General features: G+C 61.7%; 1 protein-coding gene across 1 annotated transcript; it reads right to left on the bottom strand.

Annotated features, from left to right (window-relative positions):
• Positions 1-14,582: 14,582 nt before the first annotated feature.
• Positions 14,583-16,298, bottom strand: Socs1 (suppressor of cytokine signaling 1). Its single transcript, XM_027940731.2, has 2 exons — positions 16,197-16,298; positions 14,583-15,699 (listed from the first exon to the last, which is right to left on the bottom strand). The coding sequence occupies exon 2, from the start codon at positions 15,647-15,649 to the stop codon at positions 15,008-15,010; it is 642 nt and encodes a 213-aa protein (XP_027796532.1). The 5' UTR covers positions 15,650-15,699; positions 16,197-16,298; the 3' UTR covers positions 14,583-15,007.
• Positions 16,299-19,326: the final 3,028 nt, after the last annotated feature.

Raw genomic sequence — 19,326 nt, 5'->3', positions numbered from 1 at the left:
CCCTCATGTACGCGGCAGGGGGAAGCCATGAGGGAACTGTTAGGATTCACCTTCCCATATCCCTGAGTGCTGGGGCCACTCGTTACACAGCAGTAACGAACATGCAACAGCTAGCGAGCTTTTCCAACATGGAAGTCCGTGCCCTTGGAGTGGAGCCATCCAGAGATTCTTTGATCACTTCTCCCATCCATTTTTTTTGTTGTTGTTCTCTCTACTTCCTTCGAATCAGAAGTTGCATTTTGTGGAAGTGACCCCTGACGCTCTGATCACTTCTCTCCTGTGTCCCCTCCTTGGGCTTCTCCTGGTGACCTCCTCCAGCCATCTCCTAACTCGTCTCTTACCATCGTCTCCCTAGTCCGTCCTCCCTACTCCCGAGGTTCCTTTCCACAACGCCTCGCTCTTGTTTTGGAGATGCGACAGCTTCTATTTCCCCGAGGATCTTCTGTTTGGTCTTGTGTTGGAAGGTCTTTCTGCCCCCGCGGGGCCCTGTTTTCTCTCTGTCTGTGGATTCCTCCAGGTTCCAAGGCCTGCGGCTGAGAGCGGAGATTGAAGAGCAGGAACTAAACAGAGGCTCCGAGTCGGTGGGCAGGTGTGGGCAGGTGAGGCCCCTCCAGACGACGGGCAGGACCCACGCCACATTGCAGTGTCCCCTGAGAGCATCCTGCAGTCACCTGCCTGGGGGTCCAGCACCTTCTGGGTCCAAGTGGGAAGTGAAGGCAGCGGCCTCCTCCTGAGGGGCGCCGCCTCTCCTTGTTATTTTGGACTCATCCTCGACTGAGCCTCTTTCTCCAAGCTCCGTCTGCAGCACGTCTTTATTTACCTGGTTTTTTAAGATTAAGGGTGCTGTACAGATTCGAGGGCTAACAGCATCCCAAGGGATCCCTTGGTACCCCCCGATGCCAGGCGGTGGGCATAAAAATGACCCTCCACGCTCCCCCATCAGCTCGGTGAGCACCTACTGGGAGCCGGGGCTGAACCTCCACCAGAGCTCTGCTCCCCAGGGGACATGGGCCACGTCTGCAGACGTTTCTGGTGGTACAATGTGGTGGACCTGCTGGCCCTGGGTAGGGAGGCCAGAGATTCTGCTCACCATCCAGCGGCAACAGGACCGGCCCCCACCGCAGAATGTTAGCCACCCCAATGTCAGTAGTGTCCAAGGTCAGGAAAGCCTGCCCTAGGAAGTCGAAAGGCACATTCCCTGAAAACCCCTCGCTCCTCACCCCCTGTGCCGGGCGGGGCGGCAGCCGCTCCTTCTCTGCACTCATCCCAGGGCCTCGGGACCCTGGTGGGCCAGCTCTGCAGGTCTGTTGGGGTGCAGCCAGCCGTGGGGGCGTCTGGGATGTGGTGGTGGCCGGTGCCCGCCTTCCGACCGGCCTGCTCCTCCCTCCCTGGTCTCTGGCAGAAGCCGCGGGGGTGTGAGCTGGCCCAGGCCGTGGCCCTGCCTGACGTTGGTCCCCACAAGCCATGTGACGAGACCCGGCCACAAGAAAGAGGTTTCAACAAGCGTTATCGCTTCCTGGAACTTCGACTCGGCGACTTCCCCGAAGACCGGCTGTGCCTGGCGGGCGGCTGGGTGGCGGGGACCAGGCTGCCCCTCCTCCGCCCCCCGCGTCCCACTACCTGGAAACGCCCCTGCGCCCAGGCCCTGCGCCTCGGGAGAGTCAGTCAGAGGCCCCCCCAGGAGCAGGGCAGGGCCGGACCAGGCTGGCACCCAGGGTGCCCAGAAACCACCCCCTGGCGCTCCCGAGGAAGACACCCCGGGCATGAGTAATCACAGTGGCCTGAATTGGTCCCCGTGTTACCCTCAGAGGAAGGGAACCGTCCCCCACCCTGTGGTCCACCCGCCCACCCCCCAGGCGTGACAGCCACCAGGGCCCCGGAAATTCAGAGAGAGGAAAGCGCCCACCTTGGTGCAGGTGGGCGGCCAGGACTCAGGTCCTGGATCCCAGCGTCTCTGTGCGGCTGCGATGACCGTGGGACTGTCACCTCCTCAGCCCCGGGCGCGGAGCCCCAGGTGGTACGCAGCCCGAGCTCCTGGCTGGGCGGCGGGTGCGGGGTCTCCAGAGGCTGGGGCTGGAGGGGACAGTCAGGGACAGGGTCTTCCTGGGCTCTGCCGCGCGAGGGCTCCTGACTATTGCTGGGGCGAGGAAGGTCCTCGGCCACGTGGCGTCTCTGGGTCTCAGGTCCCTCATGTGGGACGAGGGGAAGAAGAACCCATGAAATTGCCCACGTGCCGGGAGGTGGCCCCCAAAGCCAGCCATCCCACATGGCTCAGCCTAACGCCCACCAGGAAAGAGGTTTCAAGAATCAAATCAGCCACTGCTGGGCAGGGCTGGCCCAAGACCCGCGCGTAAGACGCGGCCACAAAGAACAGGCCCTGAGTCGTGGTGCCTGTCTCCTGTCTGACTCTACAAGGCCAATGGTGACAATGACGCTGAGGGTGACTGGTTCTCGCGCCCACTGTCCTCTCGCCAAACCCACAGCCGAGGCCGTGGGCTCAGCATGGACAGTGTACCAGGACAGGCGTGGTCAGCACTCAGGCCAGGGCTGCTCTGTGTCCCGGGCCTCCGTGTCCTCACCTGGGGAGTGGGACGAGCCCCTCCCGCCCTCCGGGGCCAGGAGGGAGGAACAGGTGCCTGCGGCTAGGCACCCGCTGTCCCCCCAGGTGGACGCGGCCATCCAAGCTGCAGCATGACCCCAGTCGCGGCAGTTTAGCCAAAGAAGGAGTGAGGGGAGGCCGGAGCTGCGTCCCCAGGTCCTCGGGAGTCATCGTCTCCCCCGGTGTGTCCAGTGTCATGCTGACCACCCCCTCCCTGCCCGGGGACATGGGGCTGGGGCAGAGTGACTTCCTCTCAGAGCCTTGGTTTTCCCATCCCTGAAAAAGGAACAAGGCCTCCGTGGATGGCAGAACAGCTGATGAGACGAAGGTCACCCAAGGTCAACGCGGGGCCCTTCCCGTTCCCCCTGGACGTGGTTTCTCGCTGATGGACTCGGGGGTGGGGATTCCCACCTGGTCAACCAGTGACCTGGAAGGATGTGGACCCCTAAGCTGGGTTACAAAGTGGGTCATAAAGAACAGCGTGGCCTGGCCCAGAGGTGCCCACCCGTTAGCCCAGTGACCCGGGAGGCGGAGGCAGGAGGTCGCAAGTTCAAAGCCAGCAGCGTAGCCAGGCCCTGAGGACTCAGCCAGACCCTGTCTCCCAGGAAAGCACCAAAAAGGTGGGGCGGGCGGCTGGGGTGTGGCTCAGTGGCAAAGCAGCCCCCGGTTCAATCCACAGATTGTCAGTAAATAAACAAGCAAGTAAGCAAACAAGGTGTCTTGTCTCCCAAAGAAACAAAGACGTGTGTGTGCAGAAACCAGGTTGGGAAGTTCGTACACACACACACACACACACGTGATCTCATACTGTATATATATATATATATAGTATTTATTAGTGACACTCTTAGTACTTTAAAAACTTTTTTTGAAAAATCTAGCCAGGCACGGGGGTGCACACTTCTGATCCCAGCAGCTCAGGAGACGTCAGGCTGGAGGGTCACGAGTTCAAAGCCAGCCTCAGCAACTCAGCAAGACCCTGTCTCCAAAAATAAAATGGGCTGGGGATGCGGTGGGTGCCCCTGGGTTCAGTCCCTAGCACCTATGATACCAGTAACAGTAGTAATGATTCCAGCATGGACTGGTACGGGGTGTTGGGTGCAGGGAGGTTGGGGCGGTTGGGGTGAATGTGAACTCTGGACTTTCCACTCAATTTTGGTGGGAAATAAAAGAGAGTCTAAGCCAGGCATGGTAGCACACACCTGCAATCTCAGCTACTCCAGAGGCCGAGGCAGGAGGATCTCAAGTTGAGGCCAACCTGCGCAACGTAGGGAGACCCTGTCTCAAAATCAAAAGGGCTGGGGTGCAGCTCAGGGTAGGGCACCCAGGAGGAAGGAATTTGGTCTGTTTCTCTCTGTGGTCCTGGGGACTGAACCCGGAGCCCTGCGTGTACTAGGCAAGTAGGGGCTCCACCACGGCGCCACACTCCCATCCCCAAATTTTAAAAATATTGTGGACTTTCCCCGCCCAAGGAAAAAAAAGCAAGTTATTAAGAGCGACCTTGAATCATCTCTTGTGCAGGGGTGAAGGCTGCGTTCTGGCTGCTTCCCAAACTTTCCTGAGAGGCGCTCACGGCAGCCTAGGCCCTTGGCTTTTCCACACAAGACGGTCTCATTGGCGTCTCACACGCTCTCTCTCCATTCCAGCTGATGCTGAGCACCACTGCTCTGCGAACTGATTGCTCAGGACTCTGGATTGCAAGTCACAGAAACAGAGTCCAGCTAAGCATAATCGAAGAAGGAAACAGGGTGCAAGTCATGAGGAAGTCAGGAGGTGGGCTTCAGGCCTGGCTGGATGCAGGAGCTCACGCGGAGCATCAGAACTCTGTCTCATGCCCTTTCTTTTCAGTTCTCTCTTTTCCCCATACTGCCCCAGGGCACTCTACCACCGAGCTACACCCTAGGCAGATTTATTTTAAAATATGAGATAGGGTCTAACTAAGTGGCCCAGGCTGTCCTTGAACTTGGGTTCCTCCTGCCTCAGCCTCTTGAGCAGCTGGGATAACGGGCACAAGTCACTGGGCCTGGCTCGTTTCGACCTCCTGGGCACAGTGGACACACTGGCTGCCCACGGGCCTTCATTTAGAGGTCCCTCTGAGCTTCCTCTTCGTCCCACCTTAGGTCAGGCACCTACTCTGAACAGACCTATGGAGAACTGGCCGGAGCTGGCCAGGCCCATCTGTGGCCTGGTGTTGTGACTGACAGCCCCTCAGGACTATAGAGCACTGGATGGGACATTTCCCCGGGACCTAAGTGCCGGCTCACAGCACACCACTGCTTCCAGCCGCCTACATTCCATTCCTGCTGTCCCCGGCACCCGGAAGGATGCCAGCCAGGCCTGTGCTCTCAGGGCCACGGCCCCCGCCGATGGGGGAGGCACTCTGGGATCCCAGTTCTGACCCTGAGGGCTGCGTGGCCTCTCTGGACTTTACTTTTCCTCCTGAGGATGGACAAGGATCGAGAGCATTCCTGTGGGTAGAATGGAGTCTGGGGCCCGGCCCAGGCAGGACTGCGTGCTGAGGATCTGGGGTCCTGCTTAGTGTCCTGCTGGGCGCCTGGTTGCTTTGTCCCTGCACTCCAGCTGCACAGCACTAGGCTTCTCTGAGCCTCCGTTTCTCCGCCTGCAGGAGACGGAAGCTGCCCCTGAGGATGGGAGAGAGCACAGGTCCACCCCCAGAGGCCTCCGGGCCTCTGCTGAGGCTGTTCCCTCAGCCTGGGATGCTGTTCCCCACCGTGGCTGGCGTGCTCTGCCCCCAACTTGTGCTCCTTGGGGGACCTGGCCCCTCTCCACTTCTCCCACCTGGGCCGCCTGGCTGAGGCCACATTGGGTGACACAAAACCTTCGGCCTCCCTGAGCAGCCCAGCGGGCAGCCCCTGGCTGCAGCAGGCCCTGGGTCCCGGTGGACAGGGAGGACGAGTGGCCAGAGAGCTTGCTGGGCTGCCCCGGCTCCAGCTGCAGCCTCTGGCCCTGCTGCCTCTGCTGGCAGCAGGCACCTGCAGGAGAAGGACCTTGGGACGGGGAGGAAGTCCACGCTGCCCGGGGCGGCTGATTTCTAAGAAACCAGCTGCAGGACAGGAAGCCTGGGAGGGAGGTGCCGGTGGCTTTTGCTTTCATTTTTCTGGGCTGGAGCCAAGAGGTGTCTGTGGTGTGGCCGGGTCGGCCTCAGAGGTCCAGAGGACAGCCACCCCTTCAGGACAGAACCAGGCAGGAGCCCAGAGAGGTTCCCGAGGTCCTGTGGCCCCAGCTCCCGGGCTGCAGGGGCCGGAACAGCAGACGTCCTGGGCAGGAGTCGCCACTGCACCTGCCACCTCCCCCCGGGCCACCGTCACTTCCCCCTGCCTGGGCTCCTTGCTCCTCACTCATTCATTCACTCACTCGTTTCTCTCCTTCCTCTCTTCCTCTCCCCTCCCTGGTGTGCTCTCCCTCTCCTCTCTCCATCCCTCCCCCCTCTCCTCCCTCCCCCCTCCCCCCTCCCCTCTCCATCCCTCTCCCCTCTCCATCCCTCTCCCCTCTCCATCCCTCTCCCCATCTCCATCCCTCTTCCCCCTCTCCTTCCCTCCCCCCTCCATCCCTCTCCCTCTCTCCATCCCTCTCCCCTCTCCATCCCTCTCCCCTCTCCATCCCTCTCCCTCTCTCCATCCCTCTTCCCCCTCTCCATCCCTCTTCCCCCTCTCCATCCCTCTTCCCCCTCTCCATCCCTCTCCCCTCTCCATCCCTCTCCCCTCTCCATCCCTCTCCCCTCTCCATCCCTCTCCCCTCTCCATCCCTCTCCCCTCTCCATCCCTCTCCCTCTCTCCATCCCTCTTCCCCCTCTCCATCCCTCTCCCCTCTCCATCCCTCTCCCCCCTCCATCCCTCTCCCCTCTCCATCCCTCTCCCCTCTCCATCCCTCTCCCCTCTCCATCCCTCTCCCCCTCCATCCCTCTCCCCTCTCCATCCCTCTCCCCTCTCCATCCCTCTCCCCTCTCCATCCCTCTCCCCCCCTCCATCCCTCTCCCCCCTCTCCCTCCCTCTCTCCCCTCTCCCTCCCTCTCTCCCCTCTCCATCCCTCTCCCCCTCTCCCTCTTGGCTTCTTCTGCCCCATCTACCCCATGTCTCCTTTTCCCACCTGCACTCCAGCTGCACAGCACTAGGCTTCTCTGAGCCTCAGTTTCTCTGCCTGCAGGAGACAGAAGCTGCCTCAGAGGATGGAGAGAGCACAGGTCCACCCCCAGAGGCCTCCGGGTCTTTTTTATCCAGCATTCCTCAAATTCATCATTTTCCCTGAGACGATTTTTCTGCCTTTTGTGTGTGTGGCAGTGGGGGTTGGACCAGGGGCGCTTTATCACCGAGCTACATCCCCGGCCCTCCCCCTTTTTTTTTTTTGAGACAGGGTTTTGCTAAGTTGCTGAGGCTGGCCTCAAACTTATGATCCTCCTGCCTCAGCCTCTGGAATTGCTGGGAGCCATCGTGAGTCATCATGCCTGGCTTTCTTTCTACCCTATTTTTTTAAACCAAATGCCTCCATTCCAACTTTTAAAACACCAAAATACTGTCCTCTCCAGGCATAACAGTCATCATTTCTTGATGTGAGATCAATTTCCCGCTAATAAGCATTGAAATAAACATGTGATCATTAAGAGAATGTTTGTGAGTCTAGAGTTGGCACGTGGGGGGGGCAAGTGAGGCGCACCCTGCACCTTCCCCCACATGCCCTCTCTCCCTCCCTCTCCCCCCCTCCCCCTCTCTCTCCCCCCATTGCTCCTTGGCTTGGGCAACCATCTGCACTCCATGTGGGACTGTTTCCTTCTCTCTTTCTTTGTCAAAGTAAGTGCTCTGACAGGTGACCCCTGCCCTCTCGGTCCTCGAGTCTAGAGGACAGAAACCTCGTGCAACCTCACCAGGACTTCAGCGTGAGCGGAGGCAGCACAGAGTTCAAGGGTGCTTCCCAGAGCAGGCGACGGCCGAGTTGGGTTTTGAAGGCTGCGCAGGAGTTTGCCCAGTGAAGGGAAGACAGAGACATTGAAGGCCTCCCCTTGGCCCGGGGAACCCTGAGCACTGGAGACGCTGGGCACTGGGGACAGGACTGAGGTGGGCCTCCAATCTGTGAGGAAGGCGGCATGTTCCAGGACCTGGCAGCGGAGAGGTCCCGGGTCCTGCTTCTTACTGACCGTGAGGCCACGGGCCAGGTGCTCGGCCTCTTCCCGATTCAGCTTCCTCGTCTGTAAAATAGACAACGTGGTGCCCGCGAGCTGAGGGGCGGGCGAGGCCGGAGTCTCGAGCACTGAGACCTGACATCCCAGACACCTGCGCACGGGCCGGGCCACACCTGGGCCTCAGCTCCCCCATCCCAAGCCAGCGATGGAGCCACTCTGAGGCCAAAGGTGCTCTCGTCCCCTGATCCCGCCCCTGCCTGGCTGGGGGAGCGCAGGCACCCCCCCAGCTGGACTTGAAGTGGTTTCATTTTGACCCACCTTCTGGGCAACGTGGCCCTTCCTGTCACCAGGCTAGTGCGGAGGGGACTTGGCACAGGTTTCATTTTCAGTGATGCAAGCTGGGGATGGGATACAGGGCCAGCCTGCTCTGGGCTCATCCTGCCTTTTATTGAGCATGTACTTTGTGCTCAGCAGTTTAAAATCACTTCCTTTAATCCGCCATACCCTGTGAGCTCTGGATGCCTCACCCCTGAGTAAACTGGGACTCAGCCCATGACTATGTTGCAGCCTCACTGGGCAGTGTTTCCCTGGGCGTGGGACAGGGGCCCTGGGGTCCCTGTGTGCTGGTTTTAGGTGCAGGGAGGAGACATCTTTGTAAACCGCCACCTCCTGGGTGAAATCACGACTCCCTGTTTGCATCCTCTCGCCGTCCTTGGGCGGGAGTGAGGCAGCAGGTCTGCTGTTGGGGCTCCGGTCTTAGCCTAACCCTGGATAATATCCTCTCGTTCTCTCTCTCTCTCCAGCAGACCTGCAGCAGACCTGCCCGACCAGAGCGAGCCTCCAGTCTCCAGCCAGAGCTCTCCGATGGTGTGTGGATTTCACGGCGTTAAAGATTGTCTCTGGCTGGTCCAGGTGACACACACTTGTAATCCCAGCGTCTCAGGAGGCTGAGGCAGGAGGGTCGCAAGTTCAAAGCCAGCCTCAGCAACTCCATAAAGCCCCAAGCAACTTAGCAAGATCCTGTCTCAAAATAAAACACAAAAAGGCTGGGGATGTTGCTCAGTGGTTAAGCACCACCAGGTTCAATCCCTGGAGCCAAAAAATAGGTTACCTCTCATGGCAGGTGATGCCATCTCCTCGAGCATGATGATGATGACATAAAATGTACTGAGGAACCAAATGAGTTGATTTGAAGAAAATAGTAACCAAAAAACAGAACAGCACGCAGGACTGAAAACTGAGGCCTTGGGTTAGACCCCCAGACTCGCCACCATCTCCTGCCATGTGGCACCTGGCACGGCACTTGGTTAATCTCACAAAACGAGGACAGCAATGCCCACACCTGTAGCCACGGTTCTCATGAGGATCTAGCAGAACAATGCCTGGCGTCTAGTGCGCATTCGGCATGACTGGGCGCGTGGCCTCTGCTGCTGCTGGCAAAGTGGCAAGTCAGGTCGGCTGACTCCGTGCTGAGCTGATTCAGAGGTACCTGGGCCCCAGGGGCGTGAAAGCCAGTCATCGGGCGTTCCTAGACTTGGGTGGGAGGCATTCATTTCCTTTCTACTCAGTCAACCTGGTGCAGCAGGTATACAAATGGAGCCTAATCCTTGTGGTATGAATGAGGTCACTATAGTCACATAGTGGGCAGGTCCAGAAGTCAAACCCAAGGGCTAGGTCCCAGCTCTTCCTGCTCCTCTGTGTGGCCTCCCGCAGTGACCCGGGGGTGGGAGGGGTCTCTTGGAGGCAGGTGCGCTGGGCCGGTCCCCCCGGCTCCTCAGGCCTCCGGTGGCCCCTCCCAGCTGCAGCCATGTGTGGGAGGGCATGCTGTCTCCCTAACAGGCCCCTGCAGGTCCCAGGAGGAGCCAGCCCTGCCCTGGCAAGGGTCCTCTGCCTGGCTCCTACTTCCTGTCCCGCTCATCCTGTCTGCCTCTGTGGCCCCCCAGGCTGCCGGCTGCCCAGGTCCACCCCCGAGGGTTCTTCTCTCCAGCAGCCTGGCAGCTCCCGAGGCTGGACTGCAAGGGCAGCCTTGAGTGAGTTCCCAGCCTGTGCCGCGGGCAACGGGCAGGGGGTCTGCGGCTCTGAACAGCTCCCGTGTGTCCCAGTGCTGGGAACCCTCGCTCACTGCCGTGAGAAGTGAGATCATGACCCTCCACATCCGAAGCCCCCGGGCTCACACCGGGCACCAACCTTACCTGCCCGGGGGCCCGTCCTCAGCCTTTCTGAGCCTGTCTCACTACACAAGCTGGGCCAAGTGGTCACGCCCATTAGGTGCTCAATAAATGGCTCTGCTTGAAAACAGCACCATGCCAGAGCCACAAAGCAGAGACGGCACATCCTGAGTATTGGCAAAGTGTGCGAACTTCTTCTTCTTCTGACATCCCAGACACCTGTGCAGGGGCCGGGCCACACCTGGCCCTCAGCTCCCCCATCCTGAGGCAGCAATGGAGCCACTCTGAGGCCAAAGGTGCTCTCCTCCCCTGATTGAACCCAGGGCACTCGACCACTGAGCCCCACCCCAGCCCTATTTTTATTTTATTTAGAGACAGAGTCTCGCTGAGTTGCTTAGCACCTCACTTTTGCTGAGGCTGGCTTTGCACTCTCATCCTCCTGCCTCAGCCTCCCGAGCCGCTGGGATCACACCTGCTGTGTGTGTTGACGTTTAATAATCCTTTATTTAATTTTGCCCACCAGGTGGGAAGTTAATCTCACTTCCAGGCGAGGAAAACAGGTTCAAGACCTAAGGACTGAGTGAGCTGGGGCAGACAGAAACTCTCTTTGGTCTCTGGGGACGAAAGGGCACAGGGGAGGGCCTGCTCTCATGGCCTTGGCCTGGCACGACCTTGGGACCTGCCCTTTCTGGGTCTCCTGAGAACCTCGAGATCCCAGAGGCCTGGACGCCCTGGGAGGCCTCGGGGCCAAGCGGAGGCCAAAGAGGCCCAGGGCACCCGAGCGCTGCCCAACGGAACAGAGCTGAGCGGGGCGCAGCGTGGTCCTGGCCTGTGGTGTGGTGACCGCACGCTCTGCACCTGGCGCCGCCCGCAGGCAATGCGCCAGGGACCGCTGACCCGCCTCACGAGGGCAAGCCTTGGTGGCAGTGGGCTGGCGACCACACCCACGACGTGCGAGGCCAAGGAACAGCATGTGCGAAGCCTGGAAGCAGGAGGCAGGAGGTGAGCGCGCAGGGCAGGGCGACGCTGGCCTCTGGACCCAGCCGCAGGTGCTTCTCCCGAGCCTTGGAGGGCAATGGCGATGCCTGACCCCACGCTGGGCGCCGGGGACAAATAGGGCCTGAGGAGGAGGTATTGGGACCTCGCAGGCATTGTGGACCCAGAGCCCAGGTCCCCATGGGGCTTGGCGGTCAGGTCCCAGGGCCAGGGCCAGGGTGGAAGGAGCAGTGAGCGCCCACCTCGGGCACTGTCGTCCCTGTGTGAACTCGGTGCTCCTCTCTGAAGACCCTCGAGAGGCTCCGGGGTCAGGCCCAGCCCAGTGGGTGAATTTCGGGAGGTCCTGAGCCCGGGGAAGGCTCTGGGTGACGTCCGGGGGCCTGGGGACGCGGAGCAGGCATCGGAGGACACTGAAGGAGGGCACTGGCCTCACCCACCTGCCAGTCCATCCATGTCCTTTCAGGTCCCTCCCCAGAGGGCGAGCATTCCTCTAAGAAGCCCTTCCCTGGGACAGGGGACATCCTGAGGCCTGTTCGGACCCAGGCCGGGGTGCCTGGGAGTTTCCTGCCCAGTCTGCCCCAGGCTGGGTCCCAGGTCCTTCAGGACAGGTCCTTGGCTTTTCCTGATTGGCTGCAGCTGAGGGGTGTGGCCAAGAATGATCCCCACCCGCCATCCGCAAGCTCCGTCCACCCCAGTCCATCTCCACCCCCGCTGCAGGGCCTGGTCACAGCACGGGTACATCAGGTCACACCGTCACACGGGCACCCTGGGCAGGGGGCACTTCCGGGCCACCTTCCCCCACTCTGCCCTCCTGCCCTGCCTCCCTTCTTGACGGAACTCGTCGTCCCCTCTGCCTGCGGCAAAGACCTCGGATCTCCACTGGCTGGCTCCTGCCTGTCATTCCAGTTTCAGGGACATCCCCGGGGAGCGACAGCTGCGCCACTGTCTGCCGCCTGTTTTCATCTGAGCTCTGACGCTGCGTGGAATGTTCTAGCCCCTGGACTTCACATTCAGCTGTTTACACCCGGGGTCCTGCATGTGGCTCTGAGCAGGGACCAGATGCCCTCTTCCGGGAACCTTGGGGCACTTCCTGGGACACAGGAAGCGCCCCGTCTGTCTGATGTGACCTCCACATCATGCTCTGGTCTCAGAGGCGCGAGGAGCACCTGCGAGTGGCCAGGTCCTGTGCTCGGCGCTCTCTGTCCAGCACCTCAGGGAAGAGGCTTGGCTCTGCCTCCTGAGCGGGTAACAGGGCCTCTCCTAAGGCTGGGAGGAGGAGCCAGGGGAGGCCAGGCCCGGAACACGCATTTCCCAGGGATCCTCCCCCTTGGTGTGGAGGATGGGACACACCTGGTCCCAGTTCTGGCCGCTGCTTTGGAGCTGTGTCACCTCTAGCAGGTGACTCCCCTTCCCCAAGCTTTCACCGCCTTGTTGGCGAGACGGGGTCAGGGTGCAGCCCAGGGCTGCTCCCACCACAGCACAGGTGCTCACCTGAGGGGCCCTGCCCCACACCACCCTGCTGGCTGCCCAGGGCCCCTGGCCGGCCGCGCACACCGCAGCCTGCTCTCACTTTTCTTTCTTGACATTGACGTAAGTGGTGCTGAATCATGAAGCTGAGGTTTGAGAGTGAGATGGAGAGTCTGCCCCGCCGGGAAGCCACACGGCGAGCCCCCCCCCCCCCCCCGCCACACACACACACACACACACACACACACACACACACACCTCCCCCAGAGGTGTCTGCGCTGGATTTCAGTCCCACGCTGCCTGGTGCCTGGCGTGCAGCTCCCTGGGGCTTTTAGGTCACTTTACATGTTAGTTGAGGATTTAAAAATGACTCATGAAGAGAAGAAGGGGCCAGGTCCGGGGATGGTGAGCGGCGGGCCTCTGCCCCTGGCTGGGCTGCTTCAGGTTCTCTAAGGGAAGGGGCCTGTGTACCCAGTACTTGTGTAACGGGAAGATGAGTTTTAGACTTTTTCCAAGGTAGGAAAGAACCCTCAGCAGATGGTAAACTACCTGCCACTTCACCCTTGTTCAGATGAGGACCGTTTCCTCATTTGCAAAATGGGGATGTTACCATGACTGAAATCAGAAGGCTTTATAAACAGGTGACCAGGGGGCTTGGAATGGGCCTCCCGGTGAGTGCTATATATAACTGGCAGCAGCTGCGGCTGTTATTATTACTGCAACTGTGAGGTCCTGGGGTGCCTAACGGTCCCCGGCCTCTGGAGCAGTACTGAACTGAACGGGCGCAGAAAATCTGGCTCCCCATTCCTGCTGCCCGCTTTGCCTGTCAGAGCTGGCTTTCCCCTCTGCCGAGCCGGGCAGGGGCTGAGGCCCTGTCCAGAGAGCACAGGGAGCCCCGGGTACAGGAAGGGGTCCACAGGTTTGTGGTCATTGCTAGTAGCATTACCGCCCTGGGGAATTACCCCTTTCTCCAGGCCCTGCCCAAGGTGGGCAGGGGACGGAAAGACCACGGAGAGGCCTTTAGTAACCCAGCAGGGCGTGAAGGGCAGGGGGTGGTTTAACAGATTGAGAAAAGGTAGCCATCTCTTGGAGGTGGAGACATGGCCTCCTGCCCTCCCAGCCCCTCTTTCAGGATGAGTGGCCAAAGCTCCGGGAGGTGAGGTCACAGGTCTCGCCCCCCACTTGAGGATTGGAGCCCTCTTAAGGCCTGGACTGCTCCAGCTCCCCAGCCACCCAGTTAATTTGGTGCTGCACTTTCAAGCCTGAAAGGTATCATTAAATATTAGGACGTCCATCACAAGCCCGTCCGAGGCCGCTTAGCCCTGACCGGGTCACTGTGCCACGGGCAGTGCACCCCAGTTCCCGCACATCTGCCAGCAGCGGCAGACCCAGGGGCCGTAAAGCCCACGTCCTGGCTCCTCCTGGCGCGTGGCTGGCCCCGAGGGCCTCCAGGCTCCGCAGAAGGCTGCCCATTTTAGAGGCAGAAGCTGAGGCCCAGGGAGGCAGAGGGAAATGCCCAAAGCCACCCGCGGGGACCTTTCTGCCACCACAGACCACAAAACCTCTCTCTGGCTCTAAGCTGTGTTGTTCACCAAAAAGTACACCAGACAGAACAGGGTGGGAAGAAGGAAGTCAGACCCAACCCTGCATCCCCACGATCCCATCTGAAATATGTCTCCCTCGTGCTGAGTTTCAGAATGGGCCACTCCTTCCAAAACTCATGGAGCGCCCACCCCAGCCCCACCCTCTTCCTGGAAGTTGTGGTCATAGAAGCAAAGAAATCTCCCTCATCCATTTTGAGCAGATTCCACTCGGACAGCCAAAAAGGCCAGAGTGTCATCTCTGACACAGGAATGGCCACAGCAAGTGCACTCATCCCTGGGTTTTCTCTTCTGTCACATGGGGACAAGAGCCAGCACCGAATTCACAGGGTTGTCTCTCTGCAGGATTAAGTCAGTGGAGCAGGAAACGCAGAGTAAAGAACTGGCACACATTAAAAGCTCAAATGTGCGCTACCATCTTACTGGACACACCAAAACTAGACCAAAGAGCTCTCTCCTGAGTTTGGGTAGAACCCAGCAGGGTGCCCAGCTACAGAGCGCTGTCCCCCCCTGGGCCTCCAATCTAGAGCGCTGCCGGCTGGAGGGCCCTCTCCCTGGCCCTGCCGAGAACCCAGGGTAACTTCTGGCCAAAGCACACGCTCCACAAACCGTTTTTTTTTCTTTTAAAAAAAAAACTTTCATAATAAAGTTTATTATCTAAAGTGGCTGTAAAAAATATAAAATAGGATTCTGCACAGCAGAAAAATAAAGCCAGAGACCCTCCCCCAACCCCTGGTTTGTGCAAAGATACATATATGTAAACATGAAGAGGTAGGAGGTGCGAGTTCAGGTCCTGGCTTCAGACAGTTAAGTTAAGCTGGGGGACCCAGAGGGAGCACCAGGAGGAGGAGCGCCCCCCAACAGGTGGGGAGGGGTCTGCGGCCTTGTCTCCAGCCGAGAGCGGGAGGCTCCTCGCCCCCACACCCACTCCCTCCAACCCAGGCGGGGAGGGCACCCATATGGTTCCAGGCAAATAATAATAATTAATAATAGAAAATAATAAGGCGCCCAGTTAATGCTGCCTGCGGGCGGGCGCGGCCGGTCAGATCTGGAAGGGGAAGGAGCTCAGGTAGTCACGGAGCACGGGGTTGAGGGGGATGCGCGCCAGGTTCTCTCGGCCCACGGTGGCCACGATGCGCTGGCGGCACAGCTCCTGCAGCGGCCGCACGCGGCGCTGTCGCAGCGGGGCCCCCAGCATGCGGCGCGGCGCGGCCACGTAGTGCTCCAGCAGCTCAAAGAGGCAGTCGAAGCTCTCGCGGCTGCCGTCCAGGTGGAAGCGGCCGGCCTGGAAGTGCACACGGATACTCGTGGGTCCCGAGGCCATCTTCACGCTGAGGGCGAAGAAGCAGTTCCGCTGGCGGCTGTCGCGCACCAGGAAGGTGCCCACCGGCTCAGCGCGCAGCCGCTCGTGCGCCCCGTGCACGCTCAGGGGTCCCCAGTAGAAGCCGCAGGCGTCGAGGAGCGCGCTGGCGCGCGTGATGCGCCGGTAATCGGCGTGCGAGCGGAACGTGCGGAAATGAGTGTCGCCGGGGGCCGGGGCCGGGGCCGGGCCGGGCCGCGGGCGCGCTGGGGCCGCTGACGAGGAGGAGGAGGAGGAGGAAGAGGACGCAGGCTCTGGACGCCGTCGGGACTCGGCTGCCGTGGAGATTGCATTGTCGGCTGCCACCTGGTTGTGTGCTACCATCCTACACGAGGGGCCAGCCGGAGGGGTGGGCCATAGCGTCCAGGGGTGCGCTGGTGGGGGAGACAGGCAGTGAGCCGGGGGCCGGGGCGGGGTTGGCCAGGTGAGGAGTCGCGAGGCGGATCGGGAGTACGACCCCCGTGGGTCTTGGCGGGCTCATCTGGAAAATGGGCTCCTCCGTCCGCGGAGCCCTTCCAGGCCGGTGGGGACGGAGTCCAGCCTCAGGGTCGCTGGGAGACGGGGGCGTGGAGCGGTGCCCAAGAAAAGCCTGCCCCGACTCCGGCTGCCCGGCCCGCGGCTCCCCGCCCCGCGGCCGCCGCCTGCTGGCCATGTCGGGGACAGGCGCCGGGTCCCGGCGATTTGGGCAGAGGCAGGAGAAAGGCTGGGTGGCGGGAACCCCGCGCGCGGGGGGCGGCCTGGGTGGGGCCGGCGGGGGTCTGGGGCGTGGCAGCGGCGACTCCACCACGCAGACCCCGAGGGCTACCCGATTCCCGGCTGCCCTGGCCTTCCCTCCCTTCTCCTCCCGCCTCCTGCCCACGGCCCGTCTCACCTGGCGGCGGGGCGCGGGGCGCCGCAGGCGGGGCGGCAGGGGGGCTCCGGGGCGGCTCTCGCGCATGCTCCGGGGCCGGGAGCCGTGCAGCTGCCACGGCCGCAGCTCGCTCTGCTGGTGCCCGCCCCTGCACCAGGCTTTTAAACCGGCTTGGAGGCGGGGCCCGCGCGGGAGGCCCCGCCCCCCGGGGCCCCGCCCCCCGGCGCCGCTTTCGGTTTCTCTTTCCCGGGTGGCGCCGGGCGCTGGCGACTGAGACCGTTTTCCCTCCTTCTGCGGGACCCGCTGGAGGGAGGTCCTCTGCCCCGACTTCTCCGGGCACCTGTCCCAGCGCCCCTTCATCGAGGGCTCTGGCTCCGCCCCCGAGTCTTCGGGTTCCTGCTCCGACGCCCCCTGAAGACCTGACGCCCGCTCTCTCGTGCCCCTCCTCTGGCCCTTTAGGACGCCCCGAGTGACTCTGGCGCGCCTCCTCCCCTCCAGGGGTCTCTGCTCCACCTGGGAAAGCGCGCTGCCCTCCCCTCCCCTCCCCCGCAGCCAGAACGCTCCCGGAAGCCCCCTGACCCCAACCCTGCGCCCTCGGGCACCGCTTCCACCGTCCCGCCCGCCCCGCGGCCCGGGAGCCTCGGCCGGCCACCCCGCTCCCTTCCGGCTGGCCGCTCGGCCTGGCCCGGGCTGGGGCTTCCCAGGAAGCGGCGGCCAGACCACAGGCTTCGGAGGAAGCCGGGCGGCGCGGGAGGGGCGCCTGCGCTCGGGCGGAGTTCCTCGGAAGCCGGGCGGGGCCCTGAGCGCCCGGCGGCCTCCACCCGCGTGCCCGGCGCCCTGCTGCGCGACAGCCGGAGAAGTGAGGCCGGGGACGGGCTGTGACCGGCACATCTCCCCGTTTCCACTTGGGGGCGAGGACAGCGGGACACCTCCAAATGAGCCCGCAGAGAAAGTGGTACCTGCCCAGATGCAGCGATTCCCCAGCCCCCGCCCCTCGCCCCTTCCCCTCGCCTACCCCCTGTGCTCCCGCCCTGACACAGCCGCTGGCCAGGACTGTCACCCCCCCCCCCTCCGTGGCCTTATGCTTCTGTCCAAGGGGGAAGGCCATGGAGTTGCCTGGGTGGCGTCTTTGCATGAAGGAGTGGGAGCCTCAGAGTCAGGAGTCCCGTGAAAGACTCCTCCGCGGGCTGAGGGGCTTGGAGCAGCCTCACACTGGCACACGCTGCCCTCTGCAGTCCAACGTGGGCAGCTCCTCGGGCAGCTCCCCCTCGTCTCCCGGCCCCCAGACTGCCTCGGTTCTCCCAGCCCAAGCCCTCGGCCGCAAGTTTCCCTCTAAGTGAAGCGGGAGAGCCAGAAACGAGCTTGGCCGCGGGCCCGCCAGCTCCTTGAACTGGTCTGTGGCCCGGGCTGGGGGTGGTCCTTGGTGTGGCCACCCTTGGTCTGGCCTTGTACACAGGGGTGGGAGGAGATGCAGAGCCACCATGCCTGTGCCACAGGCCAGGGCTGTGGTCATCCCGGAGATGTTGGTGGGGTACGTGCTGCCAGGGGGGAGCCTGGTGGGGCATGGAGTGAAGACTGAGCAGTGGTCACAGCCAGGCTCGGAGCCCAGACGCTCTTCCCGCTGGGCGGTTCTAGCCTGCCTCCTGGAGCCTGGGTAGCTTTCTGCCTTCTGCGGACCCCTTCCAGGTTGGGGGTGGGGCTCGGTGAATGACTGTAGGTGGGGCTGGTGACTTCTCCTGATGTGACCCAGCGCCCAGCAGGTGCTGCTCGCCTGGGGGTGCCTGCAGGTGAGCACCTGGCTTTTGTGGCTTTCTCCTCTGTGTCCCTTCCAGAAGCTCTAGCCCCAGGAGCCCAGGGCAGAAGGGCACAGTGAAGGGGAGGAAGGTGCCTCGGGGTTCAGCAGGGCTCGCCAGGCAGAGGGGCGCACCCCGTCTCACTTGTGCTGGACTGGATGGTCCTGGCTCACGGATGACAGGCTGGGCTGGCACCTGCAGGACTGGCCTCCCCGGTGCCCATCTCCCTAGCACACCTCTGGGCAGAGGGAACCCCAGAAACTGCTGATTGGTAGCCTCAGGGTGACTTGGGAGACCGCCCCTCCCCCATGCCCACGACTGTCACCCCCAGCGGGCTGGGTGCTGAGTGCCTCACGGTTCTTAAGCCACTGAATTGGCACAGTGATGCTGTCTGCCCATTTGGGAGATGTGGAAACTGGGACTCGGGGCAGTCACTGCGCCAGGCACGCAGTTCAGAAAGGGCAGAGCTGGGCTTCATGCCCATGGTGGGTGACCCCTCGTCCCTGGGCTGTTAACGCCTCCCTGGCCCCCATTCCTGGTGTTCTCCATCCTCCAACCAGCAGGCTCCCCAGCAGGGACCTGTCTTAGCAACCAGTGACATCCAGCTGAGTCCCGGGCTGTCCCTGAAGAGTGGGACAGGCCTGCAGGCTTCCTCCATCCCTCCATTCGTCAACGTGGGGAGGCGCCAGGTCTCGCTGCTCAGACTCCACCTCCCTCCATGGCTTGGATCCCTTTCCTGACCCCTTCCTCCACCCTCCCCAGGTTGCAAGTCCACAGTGAGTCAGGCCGGGTCCCTGGGTGCTGCTTCTCATCACAGCTATCAGTGACAGTTAGATTGCTTTCGTTTTGTGTTCTGAAATCCTGAGTTTCAAAATGAAACCAAATCCAGATACCAGACAAGAAAAAGAAACATGCTGGTGGAGGAGCCTCCAACCCTGGAGGGCTGGGTCCGGGCTCACAGGAAGCCCCAGCAGGAAGCCCTTAGGTGCTCAGACTCCACAGTTCACTGGCCTGCACTGCCCAGCTGTGTGTCCTTGAGTAAGTGACCTGCCCTCTCAGGACCCCATTTCCCTCATCTGCAAAATGGACCTCAGAGAGTAGCAATGCACACAGAGTCCAGAGCAGGAGCAGGGCACACAGTGACTGGCTCAGTGACTTCAAGTCACAGGGCACGTGAGAGACCTGTGTCCACGACTCGTTGGCCACAGGTTCGTGCCGCTCCCTGCCTTGGCTCAGAACCAGGGGCCGGCCAGCAGCTGCGGGAGTGGAGACCCGCCCCTGGAGCTCGGTTTTCAGTTTCTTTTTCCATCTCTGCAGCACTCTGCTGGGAAGGGCAGCCGCTGGTCAGCGTGTGTGAT

This window comes from Marmota flaviventris, chromosome 19, assembly GCF_047511675.1.
Source record: "Marmota flaviventris isolate mMarFla1 chromosome 19, mMarFla1.hap1, whole genome shotgun sequence".
Taxonomy (NCBI): Eukaryota; Metazoa; Chordata; class Mammalia; order Rodentia; family Sciuridae; genus Marmota; species Marmota flaviventris.
The sequence above is the reverse complement of the archived record's forward strand: the minus strand, read 5'-3'. Positions and strand labels throughout refer to the sequence as shown.